Source organism: Cervus canadensis, chromosome 7, assembly GCF_019320065.1.
Source record: "Cervus canadensis isolate Bull #8, Minnesota chromosome 7, ASM1932006v1, whole genome shotgun sequence".
In the NCBI taxonomy this organism is placed as follows: domain Eukaryota; kingdom Metazoa; phylum Chordata; class Mammalia; order Artiodactyla; family Cervidae; genus Cervus; species Cervus canadensis.
Genome location: NC_057392.1, coordinates 33,696,957 through 33,713,096, shown reverse-complemented (window position 1 = coordinate 33,713,096; position 16,140 = coordinate 33,696,957). Strand labels below are relative to the sequence as shown.

Below are 16,140 nucleotides of genomic sequence, written 5' to 3'. Positions count from 1 at the left end.
TGAAGGTGCTATCTCAAAAAACCATTTTCCAATGCTAAGCCAGATAGGCATGGCTGGCCACATTTGGACAAACCCCCACGACTGTAGCTAACAGCTTCAGCTTTGCTAATTCTCTGCAGTGTGGCTCCCACTGGTGAGAAAACTACCAGCTAGATGCAGTCTGCTTGGATCTCAAAGATCTTTGCATGCTGGGATTTATGAAGCATCTCTAAGAGCACTGTTCCTGTCGCCTCAGGGATGGCCCACTTTGGCAAGAATCCAGCTCGGCCTGAGCCAGGACTTGGGTTACACAAAAGCCAAACAGGCTCTACTTTGAAATGTAAATACCTAGGTGTGTCCTGGACCTTTTACTCCTTGTTGTAATATTCCACAACAGCACTAATCATCTTTAGAATCCCAGAGGCTGGGCGGAACGCTGGATCTGGGAGCCAGGAGCACTGAGGTTTGGGAAGCAAAGCGTCACTGGGCCACTTCTCTAGCAATGGCTCCAGAAGTGGCAGGGTGAATGGTAATAAAAGGCTGCATTTGCAGTCAAATGTATTTACAAACAGAGCCCCATAAGGACAAACAGTAGGCTAACATTACAAACTCTATTATAATTAACAAATTGTTTTAGACTGAGTGATCATTTCTCCCTTTAGCATACTTCTGCAAGGGCTTTTTGTAATTAGATCTAAGTGAAGCAGGGGCTGAAAGACATAAGCTGGAATGAGAAACCTTTAACTTATACTGGTTAATTTTTATTGTGTTAAGATAATCTAAAACATATCTTTAGGGAGTCTCAAAAGAAGTAGTCTCCTATCTTACTGAGTGCTACCAAAGTGAAGCTGGTAGTATCTGTTTTGTATACAGATAGATAGCTGTGGTTTATCAATCTGACCCTGAATTGATTAGGATTGTAAGAAGCTAAAAATCCTGAATCAAGTTAAGAAAGATGTGTAATGAAAAAAGCCACTGAAGACCTTATCAAATTAAAAGCAGATGATAAATTTATTGTAGACTCTCCCACTAAACAAGTGTACTCTACTTGGGAAGTCATCAAAAGTGCAAATATGAGTTCAGTGTGTGATTTATTTAAGGTACTAATGGAGAGATCACAATTCAATTTACACTTGCGGAGTTTCTTTCAAGGGAAAAAACATTCTACTTTCAGAAATGTAAACAAAAGCTCTAATACACAGACTACTTTCTGACTGGAAAAAAAAATAACCTTATTAGCAAGCCTGAATAAAAGGTACAAATTAAATAAAGCCCATCTGGTGGAGTTTTAATAGTATCAGAAAGAAAGGCTTAAAGTTCAGCCTGATTGGAAAGGCCCATCATCTCTTAATTTCCTGTTATTAACTTTTCAGATGTGGTTTTGGGTGTGATTTGTTCCATTTATTAGAAAAGAAAAAAGTATATACTGTCGCATAATCCCTCTTAACTATGCTAGTATATCCCTAACAACCTGCAAGCCTGAGTTTCTCAGGAAAATATTTTACACAGCGAACAGGCAAGGTTTTACTACATGAAGCCACCATCAAACTCCCTCATCTAGGGAGAGACAGTACGACCGCGCTAGCCGCTCTCACTGGGTTTTCTTTAGCCTCTCAACCAGCTGTGAACTGGTTAATTTATGACTTCAATATCACAGAAAATTTATTAGGGGTCCAGGATGTAGACACCCCAGGTGATAATCACTGCCGTGTACAGAGCTGCTGGGGATGCCACGCGTGGGCGGCACGTGACCGGTCCGGAGCCGGAGACCGAGCGCCTTCCCAGAGAGCCTGCGCCTTCAAACCACCAGGGGGCGGTGGTGGAATGGAGTGTCCGACTCTGACCCCATGGCTGCAGCCCGCCAGGCTCCTGTCCATGGGATTCTCCGGGCAAGAACACTGGAGTGGGTTGTCATTTCTTTCTCCAGAGGATCTTCCTGACCCAGGGATCGAACCTGGGTCTCCTGCACTGCAGGCAGATTCTTTACCAGCTGAGCTACCAGGGAAGCCCCACACCAGAAGGCAAGGGTCAATAAAAATATTTTAATTGTTACAAAAAAGGGAAGCTTCCTTATTACTACTAAACTTCATTACCTATAGTCAACAACTGCGCAAGGGCACTCATTATTACTGGAAGTTCTTAGAGGAAAGGTAAGAGCATACTGTAGGATCAAACAACCCCCAAGGCAACAGAAACAGTGGACAGTTTTGCTTTCCTTTCTTTCTTCTGTGCCTCAAAGCTTTGAAATGTTCTCTGTTACAATAGTTGCATTAAAACAATTTGTATGTACAATGTACTTATCAGTGTTATACCTGTCAGTAATCAATGATTTAAAAAGAACTTGAAAAATCAAAACAGTGCTCTGTTTAGGGCAAAGGAGAGATGAGTTAATGATCAGTGAGAAAAACCTCATCAAGACTTTATGTTGCACCAAAAAACATTACTGAACTTATCCCTCTTTTATATAAAAGCTATAATATAACCTAATACAAAAATGTATTTATCCAAAATTTTCAGTGAAATCTTCAGAAAATCTACCTGCGTGAACCATAAGCTCAAAGTTTAGGCTTTCAACTCACCTAGAAGAAACTTAACTAAACTGAAAGCGCTGTAACCTAACGGGTAATAATGGGCAACAATATGCCTAACAAAGTAACGCTTCATGGAAGAAATCGAGGATAGCTGTACAATCATTAAAAAAAAAACAAAACCAAGAATTTTTTTTTTTTTATAAAATATGCCCCCAGTATGTCAAACCAAATATGCCCCCAGTATAACTTGTTTTAACTATATTTACTGTGTGCAAAAAAGCAAATCTTACCTATTGCCATGAATATTTCATTTACATTCATTGATGTTTTAGCTGATGTCTCCATAAATAATAAACTGTTATCATCTGCATAGGACTGTGCCTCCTGTTTGCATAACAAAAAATGATAAATGAGATACTTTTATACATACTATTACTATACCTCCCTTATTTTTGTTATTAAGAAAAAAAGAGGCTTCCTTAGTATTATTCCAACTTGATCACCTATAACCAACAACTGTATAATAAGCAATTACTTATAGCTAAAACAAAGGTAAGGGTACTGCAGTTATAATTTCCTTTTCCTGCCTTAACTTCTAGCACCATCCCAGCCTGCTTCATCTGGTCTCCGGTGAAATCTGCTTTCAGATGCCGAGTCTGAGAGAGGTGGTGGCGGGGGTGGAGTCACTGAGCTGTGTCTGACTCTTGCGACCCCCTGGACTGTAGCCCGCCAGGCTCCTCCGTCCATGGGACTTTCCAGGCAAGGACACTGGAGTCGGTTGCCGTTTCCTTCTCTGGGAGAAGGGGGAAGCCATTTTGTTCTAAATACTATAAAACTCTCTTTGATCTCTATGGCAATTTAATTTTACTTATGCTCATTATTTGCAATGAGGACAAAGGGAAACCAAATACTGAACACTGACTTCCACCACTAAATGGTACCCTGTATTTATTTAATCCTGAATGACTTCTACAAGCAATATTTTGAGTATGCCATGAGTCATTTCTGTGAAAATTTTATTACCACTTTACAGAGTCATGCTTTACAGTTTACTTGTATTACTGTTTTTGAGCCTCACAGCTGTTGTGAAGAACCATCAGTGATCTTTCCAATTTGATAAAGAAAACAAAATAATGAAGTTCCTTAGAAATGTTATGTGACAGGGCCACTTCTGACTATAATGTAACTGCTCTGCCTGCGCCTCTGTGCTGAGGAGGTAACGATCTCAGAAAGAGCAGTAGATGACACCACACCTCAGGGCCGTTACAGAATTAAAGGGAACACGTGTGCGCATGCTCAGGTTACTACCTGCAGCGCAAGAGCCACCAGTGCTCCTCCTCCCGTGGGGACACTCCATCTCCAAAGAAGAAAATCATCCCGTCACTGACAATACACTTAGGGACCACAAGCAAACTTCTCTGGTAGAGAAGCTAAGGAGCAAGAGGACGGGAGATTCTAAAAACGTCTAACTAGAGACAGCTGATTTATTTTAAATGACTGTTTTGCAGCAAGCTAATTCTTAATTAGCTATATTAGAAAACATGCAAACTGGATTTTTAAAAAACTTTCATTTCTGAAGACTCTTTTAAGAACAACTACACAAGTGCATGTGACTATGTGGGCATGCACATGTGTGCTGATATATATAGGTAAATTTTTAAAAAGGAAGGATACTGAAGAGTATGTGATCAGGGTTGAGCGATTAGGGTAGGAGGTAATCACTTTTTGCTTTATATACTTCCATACTGTTTGTGAACAAATTACTTCTTTTGTTAACTGTTTAGGTCAACAAAATCTTTGAATCAACTTATATATTACAATTAAATAAAGATATTTTAAAATTCTTTATTGTGAGTTTCTTTACACGTATGTGTGAGATTCTCAAATGGATATAAATAAATTTTCTTTCTTAAAAAATTTTTTTAAATTTTATACTGGAATATAGTTGATTAAAAATGCTGTGTTAGTGTCAGGTAGACAGCAAAGTGATTCAGCTACATGTATATACATATATCTGTTCTTTTTCAGATTCTTTTCCCATTTAAGTTGTTATATTGAGCAGTGTATGCCATACAGTAGGTCCTTGTTGGTTATCCATTTTTATTATTTTTTTTGGTTATCCATTTTTAGATACAGCAGTGCATACATGTCCATCCCAAACTCACTACTCCTCCCCCCACTGCCCCGTAACCATTAAGTCATTCTTTAAGTCAGTCTGTGAGTCTGAGATCTTATCATCATGAGATTTAATTACATAGTATACCACATGTTTAATTACAAAGCATACCACATACCATTTATCTAAAAATTTTCTATCATTTGTATAGTTTTAAAATTCAAGTGTGGACACAGAAGAAAAATATGCACCCACAAGTTAAATTCAACGTACCTGGAAGTCAACAGCTCTTTTATTTGCCAGATCGGCCTTGTTTCCTGATAAAGCTATTACAATGTTAGGACTGGCTTGCCTCTGAAGTTCTTTAACCCAGTTTTTGGCTCTGGCAAAGGACTCCTGGGAACAAAGAAACAGGTATTTGGCACAGGCTCAAAAAATAAGGAACGTCTTTGTGAGATGAGGCTTTAAAGACCGTCCAATGTGACTCTTGGAAAGACATTCTTAGGACTACTGTATTATTTGAGACACTTTTATGTTTTTTAAAGTCAGCTTTCCTATTTCATAAAAGCTTTGGCAGAAATGTCATACTTGGCTAACAAAAAGAGACTTTTAAAAATCTCTTAGGAACTGAAATTCTGAATACTAGAAATGGATATTCAGACAAGTTTCCATGTAGCATGCATCTCTACTCACCTCATTCGTGATATCGTACACAACTATGGCTGCCTGGGCTCCTCTGTAGTACATGGGTGCTAGGCTATGGTACCGTTCTTGACCAGCCGTATCCCATATTTCAAACTTTACTGTTGTGTCATCAAGACACACCGTCTGAGTTAGAAAAGCAGCTGAAAGAAGAAAATGTCTACAGTAAGTTATCATTTTCCTCCTAATATTTTAATTTTATAGAAAACACCTGGAAACCTTATTTACTGCATACTCACAGTTAATAGTGGCTTTAAATACCTGCAAGATCTATGCTTCAAAGCTAGATTAAAAATGCTTACATATAAAACCTTTGTAATAAAATCACAGATTGAAAGTGCTTCCTACATTTTTTTTTGCTTCTTACATTCTTAAAAATTATGTTGTAATTCGTAAGCTGTTTTTACAAACTGTGAACTTAAAAAATTTAATTGTAAAATGATTTAAGAAATACATATGCTGATATTGTTGAAAAAAAGCGGGGGGATGAGCAGACCTGTAACTCCCAACTACACTGACAGCAGCACACCAACCTGCTCCGCTCCCCGGGGTTTACTGGCACGCTCTGGAGTTCAGGGCCCGTTCATCATCACTGAATCAGTGTATTTCTTTTATTATTCCATCAAAGTATCATGAGACCTTAATTTCTGTAACTGTTACTACCTCAACCTAGACTTAATTTATTAACAGAGATTCAGTATCAATTCCTAGCTTTCATCCCTTGCCTTATGGATTTTTTGATTTGTACTTTTTCATCTGTTCTTTTCTCAGATTTTAATAAGAAAGTAACATTTTACAATGATATTTTTGCTCTTAAAAAGATGACCGTCGTATCTCACAAAGAATTAATATATCACTTATTTTCTCACTTGTTTTCTGAGAATAATATGAAGTAAAATGTCTTTTATAAGAAGATTCTCCTGGCTCTAGAAATAAGCATCAGGAAAGACATGTATATTTATGAAAAATAAGAAACTGATTTGTAAGAGGTAAGTTATAAAGAAGTGAACTGCACTTTAAAGTACGGTAACCTTTCAGGAGTAGTTGGCGGCACAAGACGTCAACAAGACCAACACCCAGCTGCGCCCCCAGCACAGTCAGCACCCCTACAGTTCCCCTCCTTCATGACTGCGCTAACTAAACCTTGCTGCTCCATCATTCACACTAGTTGGTATGCTCCTTCCTTTTTCTTTTAGCTCAAGGTGTATTCCATTCCTTCTCTGAAACTGGCATAGATTTAAGTTATAAAATTTTCAAATACTCTGTCGTCCCATGTAAGAGAATTATTATTCATTCCTGTAAACTGTAGCAGTTTATCTAGTGATGTCAATCTTAAGAAATTTACTAGTTAACATCACTATGCTGAATAAGTCAAGTTTAATTTGATTTACATCACTTATATTAAACGTTACATACATTTTTCATGCTATTTTTATTAGGTCAACTGCTGTGATGGCTTTAGTATCAATAACTATAATCTTCTCAATTTTGCAACCATCATAATAGAAATGTACTTTCAGCCAAATTCTATTAATAGTTCTGTGAATTCTCACAAGTGGCTAGTCATATTTAAAATATACACCAATGAAAACTTCTTTTACCATACAAAATCAGCAATAATATTTTAAAAAATTCTGTATGTACAAGAAAGGATACCAAAAAAGTACTATGTCACTTTTTCACAGAGATGAAAAGTTCTCATGCAGAATCAGTATTTTTAAACACTTAAAAAAATTAAGTACTCCTTTTTAAATGAAAGGGATAAAAGGTATGGAATGGATCACAAAATACAATCCCTTTCTCAAGTATAGTTTGATGCAATTTGAAAAAACTGGGTTATAATTTGCATTCAGACTTTTGTTTTCTCTGTTCCATAACCACAAAGTACACTGGTCACAAGCAGATTCATTTACACTTTCATAAATCAACCCTAGGCTCAGGTAAAGAATTATGAATTATGCTGCCTTAAAGGAAATATAATCTGATTCTCAAACCAGTTAAAGATACCACAAAAGGCTACCAATTTTTTTTTATAAATGCATGTACAAAATGACAAAACACAGGAAAGAGAAATTTCAACCAACACATTAAAAGAATAACAGCTCCGTGACTAAGTAGATTCTTTTGAAAATACAAAGCTATTACACCAATAGGCCAAAAAAGAAAAATCATATATTATTTAAATAAAGGCATTTGAGTCAATATTCTTAATATACACACAGAATTCTTCCTTAAAACAGATCAAGTGTCAATTTCATCCTTAAGCCTGAAACCAGCATTTTACACAAAGCTCTTGGGCAATCTCTCTAAACCTAGAAACCAGATATGAAAGTCAACATCACAATTATGTAATATCACTTCAGATATTCTTATAATAATTAAAGTAACAAATTATTAGAAAGAGACATTATTTGGAAGAATCAAGAAGACTAAAATGAAAATCCAAAGACACCAGCTAAAACAAAGCAGACAGTAAGTCCTTTAAATTGGCTGGAAAAGATCAAGGTAATTGCCTTACAATACACAAGCAACGACCAGATTTTCAGTGGTATCCTGGGAGAAGACTTGATCCCTTATCAAGCTAGCAAAGAACAAGGACAATCAGGTTGCTCCTCGAGGCTCTGAGAAGCTTCCTCTATCGCACCCTCCCAGCAGGTCCTGTCTGTGCGCTCCCAGAGCTCCCTGGGCAAGGACATGTTTCACACTTGCTATAATTACTGGTTTACAGTATCTTTTTTCTCCTAGTCTTTGAGAGTTCCTTAAGAAACAATCTGTTCTTGTCCATATCTAGTATCTTAATATAAATCTCAGTTCATGTAAATATTCAGAAAGTTTGCTCAAGTTCATAACAGATATGTACAATTATTCTGGACTATTTTGACTAATTACAGTTTCCAAATAGGAAAAAATAGGTATTTCAAAAGGCCTCGCTCAAGTTACTATGTAACTAACACAACTTCAAACTGCCAACAAGATCTTTTTAACTTAGTAACACCATATTGTTAACCCAGTATGTTAAAAAGAGCGTGATTTGGAGGGAGGAAAGGCCAATGTTAGAGGCCAGTGGAACGATACGAGTACAATCACAAAAGTGAGAACTATTTAAAAGTGCTGTAGTGCCACAAGAGCAGAAATACAGGACTAAAATAGCCCAGTACTGTAAACATTATATACTGCATGACCATCAAGATTTCCCCAAATCCTCAAGTTTTCAAGGACTACTGAAGGATTTAACTCCTCCCATAAGTCAGTCAAGTATAGCTGATACTTTCAAATCCTCAGTGCTTCTAAAAGGACATTACTAGTCATTTATAAAGTTGTAAAAATAAATTCTAGCACTCAAAACATAAACTACTACATCAATACTGTAGCAACATTAACCAACCACCAACTTCCCTGAATCTGCAAAACCACTTTAATTTATCCAAAACGTCTATTTTCTCGCTAAGAACCATCACTTTCTTAGACCTCTTCAGTTTTCTCTTTGCTTCCATCACCAGCACTAGCAGTTGGTTTTCTTTTCGGGCCCATATTTCACAAAGAAACAGCTTTTATCACTTCGAGAGTTACTGTGTAGGCAACGACAGGTAGAGAAACACAAAGCCGCGTGGAGATGCAGGTGCCGGCCTGTCGGCCAGGCCCCCTCTGAGCTGACACGTCAGCTTCTACAGCAAGCTTGGCAGCAGGTAACACTGCCGTCTCAGCCACACTGCAGATTACTGAGTGACAGGCCCTGGGGTCAGCTGAGAGTAGCTGAAACTGTGAATGTTAAATCTGCAAAACCCCAAAGCCTGTAATGTGTCAGACCCCGACAAACAATAAGCAAGGAGAGGGCACTGCGGTACACTGGGTGAGGGGAGACCGCCGCCGTCAGCAGCGTCAGCCAAAGGTCAGTGAAAAAGAGAATTCAAACAGCTGCCGTGAGTCCACAGGGACTGAACAGGAGAGCAACACAGAGAAAGTACAGAACCAGTTGTCACCCCAGCCCTCAACTTACTGTTTTACCAAATTGATAGGAAAGAATTACTTTATTAGAACTGACCAAAAATCCTTAGTTCTATCAGACTTGATTATATAAAAATTAAGGTCTTCAGGTTTGTAATTAGAACATGTGTCACACATTCAAAACACAGGGGCAAACATCTAGAAAAACTTCTACAGTGGATGCTATGAGCTTGACTTTTAATATGTAGAAACCTCATGTAAATCTTAAGAAAACTTTTACATCAAAGATAAATGTGTAAAAAAATTCACAAAAGCCATGTAACATAGAAAAAAAATCAACACCACTAGTAATCAACAAAATCATTTTCAGAGCAAAAATAGTTAAATTTTATCCCTTAACTAAGCAAAATTGAAAAATGAAACTAAAACAGTATAGCAAAAACTCATGCTCTGGTGGAGACACCATGTAACTGTTTTGGAAATAATTCTGCCAACATGTGGCAGAGCCACAAAAACTCTTATCTGTTACCGTAACATCTCATGGAATCTCTAAAGATGGTATGGCAGCAAGGAGGGTAGGGAGAACACACCTTTTAAGTTTGAAGTATTTTTATATTTAACAGTAAGAAATAACCCAATGTATAAGATGGCTAGCAAACACATGAAAAGATGCTCAAGATCACACATTATCAGAGAAATGCAAATCAAAACAACAGTGAGGTACCATCTCACACCAGTCAGAATGGCTGCTATCAAAAAGTCTACAAACAATAAATGCTAGAGAGGGTTCAGAGAGAAGGGAACGCTCTTACACTGCTGGTGGAATGTGGAGATTCCTTAAAAAACTGGAAACAGAACTGCCATACAACCCAGCAATCCCACTGCTGGGCATATATACCGAGGACACCAGAACTGAAAGAGACACGTGTAACCCAATGTTCATCGCAGCACTGTTTACAATAGCCAGGACATGGAAGCAACCTAGATGTCCATCGGCAGATGAATGGGTAAGGAAGTCATGATATATATACACATGGAATATTACTCAGCTATTAAAAAAAAAAAACCACATTTGAGTCATTTCTAATGAGGTGGATGAAACTGGGGCCCATTATACAGAGTGAAGTAAATCAGAAAAACTAAATACAATACAATACCAATACAAAACTAAATACCAATACAGTATATTAATGCATATATATGGAATTTAGAAAGATGGGTAACAACCCCCCTATATGCAAGACAGCAAAAGAGACACAGATATAAAGCAGCCTTTAGGACTCTGTGGGAGAAGGGGAGGGTAGAATGACTTGAGAGAAAGCACTGAAACATGTATGTTACCATATGTGAAACAGATGACCAGTGCAAGTTCGATGCATGAAACAGGTGCTCTGGGACAACCCAGAGGGACGGGGTGGGAGGGAGGTGGGAGGGGACTTCAGGATGGGGGACACACGTGCACCCATGGCTGATTCATGTTGAGTAAGTGCTAAGAAGGAATTAAATTTAAAATTTACAAAATGACCTCTTAATTGTCAAAAACAAATTATATAAATGTTTTACATATCTAAATATACATAGATATGTAAATGTCCTCCCTTATATAAACTTCCACACAAGTGGTGGATTTGATGCCCTATTAAAACTAAAAGGGTATAGTAGTTAGAGACGGGAAGAGCTTTGTTCAGGATCTCAGACGTGGATCAGGGACTTGGGATCATAAAATCCAAGTTGAAGCCTGTCTGGGAGTGATGTGCAGGGGCAGCCCTAGAGGTTTCAGAGCTGAGTGAGTCAACGGCGGAGTCTGACGGATCTGGACCAAACTCCAGGGAGAAAGATGGCGGAAACTGACCAAGAAAGAGGTATCAAAGTTATCCATGAAGGCAGACACTGGTTTGCTCAGAAAAAGGGAATCAATGGCCACTAGTACTCTTGCCTGGAAAATCCCATGGACCAAGGAGCCTGGTAGGCTGCAGTCCATGGGGTCTTCGAGAATGGACACAACTGAGCGACTTCACTTTCACCTTTCACTTTCATGCACTGGAGAAGGAAATGGCAACCCACTCCAGTGTTCTTGCCTGGAGAATCCCAGGGACAACGGAGCCTGGTGGGCTGCCATCTGTGGGGTCGTACAGAGTCAGACACAACTGAAGCGACTTAGCAGCAGGAGAAACAGTATCATAATATTAATAGAATGAATTTTATCAGACAGATGAGCACTGACTTCAGATGATAAAACTGCACACAAACAGGAATGTATGAATGGTCTAAAGCCAACAATAGAAAAAATAAAAGCTAACGCCATTTTTATTTTCCATTAAAACTGCATGTGTGTATGGGAGATTAGACTATGGAGCACCAGATTACAGAGCAAAGATGAAGACGAAGCATTCACAGAAGAGTTACAGTTGGACTAATCCAAGGAGGAACTTAGCAAAGGGGGTAAAACCAGACTGAGACAAACAGAAAAGCATACACAGTGATTAAACTCAAACAGAAAACACTCCAAAAGAATGGCAAGGTAAAACTTACTATATAGATCATATATTAAAAACACGGCAGGGACTTCCCTGGTGGTCCAGCGGTTAAGACTCCGCCTCCTAATGCAGGGCACACGAGCTGGACCCCTGTTCAGGGAGGTAGGACTCCACACGCTCTGGGGCAACTCAGCCCGCAAGGCACAGCACAGACCCCGAGCAGCCAAAAGGCGGCAACGTGCCCCAAGGCAACTCCATTCCACAAGCCGGTCGGTCCAACACTCAGCGCACGGAGCTCCTGCCTAAACATCTGATAAGAGACTGACCAGGGACTGGGGCTTCCCTGGCGGCTCGGATGTAAACAACCTGCCTGCGATGCAGGAGACCTGGATTTGAACCCTGGGTCAGGAAGATCCCCTGGAGAAGGGCATGGCAACCACTCCAGTATTCTTGCCTGGAGAATTTCATGGCCAGAGGAGCCTGGCGGGCTACAGTCCACGGGGTCACAAGAGTCGGATACGACTGAGCAACTAACACTTTCACTTTCAAGGGGTTGGTATCCAGAATATACATAGAACTCCTACAACTTAGCAACACAAAAAAAATCCAAACTACCCAGTTAAAAAAATGGACAAAGGACTTTAATATACATTTCTCCAGAGATATGCAAATGGCCAGGAATTTCCTGGCAGTCCAGTGGTTAGAACTCAGGGTGTTCACTGCTGGGGCCCAGGTTGGATCCCAGATCAGGGAACTAAGATTCCACAAGCCATGGGGCATGGCCAAGGGGGGAAAATACACACACATATGGCTAAGCAGCACACGGAGATGCTCGACATCACCACTAGAAAAATGCAGATCAATACAAGATACCACTTCACACCCGTTAGAACAGCCATCAAAACGGCAAAAAACAAGAGTTCACAAAGATGGAGAGAAACTGAAACCCTTATGCACTAAAAGTGGGTATGTTAAATAGTGCAGCCACTGTGGAAAATGGTATAGAAAGTCTTCAAAAATATTAAACACAGAATTATCATATGATCCAGCAATTCTACTTCCAGGTATATGCTCAAAAGACATGAAAGGTATTTGTACACCAATATTTACAGCAGAGTTATTCACAATAGCCAAAAGGTGGAAGAGACTGAAGAGTTCATCATAGGATGAATGAAAAAGCAAAATGTGGTACATGGAATATTATTTTCCCTTTAAAAATCAGGAAAATTTGACACATTCACAAGAGGGATGAACCTTGATCACATACTAAGTGAACTAAGTCAGTCATAAAAGGACACTATCATATAGTTTCTCATATATGAGTGAGGTTCCTAGAGCAGTCAAATTCATAAACAGTAGGATGGTATTTGACAGGGGTGGGTGGGGGTGGGAAATAGGGAGTTACTGTTGAATGATTAGGGTTGGATGTGATGCCTGCACAACAACGTGAATGTACCTAATGCCACAGAACTGTACATTTAAAATGGTTAGAATTATAAAAACTTTATTATGCATATCTTAACATAACAAAAATCATTCAAGCAACATCTGAAGATAATTGTTGCCAAATGAATACAATCCTAGAGTACATAATGATACACAGGGAAGAGTATGCATGAAGTCATGCAAAATGAGGTAAAAAACAATCATCACTTTTTCTCTAACACTGTCTAGGAGGAAGATACACTTTTTAAAAAGACTAATTCATGTAATTTTTTTCAGAAATAACAAAAGAGTGAAAGAAGCCAAGGTGTTTTTTTTATTTCACAATCACAGCTTGATGGTTATTCTTAAAGGACAGTACTCTTCTAAGGGAATCTACTAGCCAGGACTAAGCTAGTCACATGTCCAGCTGAACAGGATCATATTAGTACATCTAATAGTACACTAATGCATATTGTTTTAAAATTAGTCGCAGGAGTTTGATTTTGGTTAGTATCAAGCCAGTGCACCAAACCTGATTGCCCGAGATAAAACCAGTGTTTGAACCCTCAAGGCTGACAGTCTGTGGTCACCACACCAAGGGGACTCAGCAGATTGGGTTTATGTAACAATGATGCACCAAATACTAAACTGGGGAGCAGAATGAAGGCACAGAATACAAAGAGGAACGGGGAAGAAATGGAAGAAATGTGAGAAACGGGAGAAAAGGGGAGAGGTTGTTATAATCTAGTAACCAGCGTCAGACAAATGCTCCCCAACAAACATCAAAAGAAAAAGTTAATAAAATTAACTTAGCTTGAAGGGATATACGTCTATGAAAGACATTTTCTTTCTCTTTTACTTTTTGGCTGCATCGCATGGCTGTGGGATCTCGGTTCCCCAACCAGGGATGGAACCCACACTTCTTGCAGTGGAAGTCTGGAGTCTTAACTGTTGGACAGCCAGGCAAGTCCCTATAAAGGACATTTTATTTATAGACAACAGATACGCTGCTGAATAGTTTAAACAGTACTTTAAAAAAAATCCCTGCAAGGACTTCCGTGGCAATCCAGTGGTTAAGACTACGTGTCCCCAGTGCAGGGGGCACAGGTTCGGTCCCTGGTCGGGGAACTGAGATCCCACATGCTGCATAAAGCGGCCTGATTCTGCACATCAGGAACTCAGAGTTCATGCCAACCTGACAAAGGAGAAACTACACAAGCTGAAAAATCAGTAATTGTTCTTCAATCTGAAAAAGTGAGGTTACAAGGTGATCTACCGCTCCCAAATTGGAGAAACAAGACAGGTTGGTACAGAAGACCACAGCGTCTGGGAACAGTCACCTGAGGAAACCAGTGCTACTGCAGGAAACTGTAACTGCTTAAACTGCTGGAGGCTAGTTATGGACAAGTCTGAGTTAAAACTCCAGGAGGACGTCCTTGGCAGGCCAGCGGCTGAGAATACGCCTGCTGATGCACGGTACACGGGTTCGATCCCTGGTCTGGGAAGATCCCATATGCCGCGGAGCAACTAAGCCTGTGTGTCTGGGGCCCATGCTCTGCAACAAGAGGTGCCACCGCAGCGAGAAGCCCAGCACCACAACTGGGGAGCAGCCCCCTATCACAGAACCTGGAAAAGCCTGCAAGAAGCAGCAGAGACCCAGAGCAACCGTAAACAGACCAACGCTGGGAGAAGCCAGCAGGAAGGGAGGCACCACATTTCTGTGGGATTGACAACCAGGAACTAGATTAGGCTCTCACAGTAAATATCAGAGAGAAATGCTCTCCTGCTTCTGGCAAGGTGAGGGGAAAGGAACCATTCTGAAATAAACGAGATCATCATGTTCTTAACAAAGACAGTCCACATAAGAAACTAGCTGATCTGAGCATAACCTGTTGGGAGTATTATCAGACTCTTAACAGACCTGGAGAAGGAAATGGCAACCCACTGCAGTTCCTTGCCTGGAAAATACCATGGACGAATGAGCCTGGCAGGCTACAGTCCATGGGGTCGCAAAGAGTCGGACACAACTGAGCGACTTCACTTTAACAGACCTGGAGAAAGAAAGAACCAACTTAAACCAGTTCTATCCTTCCATGTGGGAGAAAGGAAATTTCTAATTCCAGCCCATTCTAGCCATCCTGTCTTGTCTAAGGCAGGGGAGAAAAAAACTGATGACCACTTGCTCAACAACTCTACCACACTACTAAAAGCGTACTTACAGCAGTTGCTTTTACTTACTGTATCATATCCAGATAGCAACAAAATTATAAGGCATACTAAAACGCAAAAAACAGTTTGAAGAGATAGAAAAAGTATCAGAACCAGATCAGCAGCAGAAATGTTGGAATTAAAAGACTGTGAATTGGAAACGATTAGGATTAATGAGCCAAGAACCCTAATGTAAAGACAGAATGCAAGAACAGATGGGCAATGTCAGCAGAGAGATGAAAATATTAAGAACCCCCAAAAGTGCCAAGATCCAAAATACTGTAACAGAAATAAAGAATGCCTCTGATGGACTTATATAGATGACTGGACACGGCTGTGCCAAGAACCTCAGACCTTGAGGTCTATCAACAGAACCCTCCAAAGTTGAAATATAAAGAGAATCAAGACCAAAAAACATAGAACACAATATCCAAGAGCTTTGGGACAACTACAGAAGGTGTATTACACTCACAATGGGAATCACAAGAATAAAGGAACAGAACACATGAGGCAATAGACAGAATTTCCCCCAAATAATGTGAAACACCAAATTACATATCCAGGGAGCTCAGAGAACACTAAGAAAGATAAATGCTGAAAATTTTATACTCAGACATATCATTTTCAAACGACAGAAAATCAAAGGTAATATGCAGGACAGGGCCCAGGCTATTTTGCAAAGGAGGCTTCTTCCCCCCTTCTCTTTAGTGATATTCCTACTCCATTTGGTTGAAGAATCTAGCACTTAATAGTTCCC

At 39.6% G+C, this 16,140-nt stretch overlaps 1 protein-coding gene across 1 annotated transcript in view; it reads right to left on the bottom strand.

Moving 5' to 3' along the window:
- RAB5A (RAB5A, member RAS oncogene family) overlaps positions 1–16,140 on the bottom strand; it is a 31,618-nt gene that overhangs the window by 1,954 nt on the left and 13,524 nt on the right. The window contains exons 3-5 of the mRNA XM_043474816.1: positions 5,320–5,471; positions 4,900–5,022; positions 2,801–2,894 (exon numbers count right to left, since the gene is read on the bottom strand). Of these exons, the coding sequence (XP_043330751.1) occupies positions 2,801–2,894; positions 4,900–5,022; positions 5,320–5,471 (369 nt within the window). The remainder of the gene's footprint in view (positions 1–2,800; positions 2,895–4,899; positions 5,023–5,319; positions 5,472–16,140) is intronic.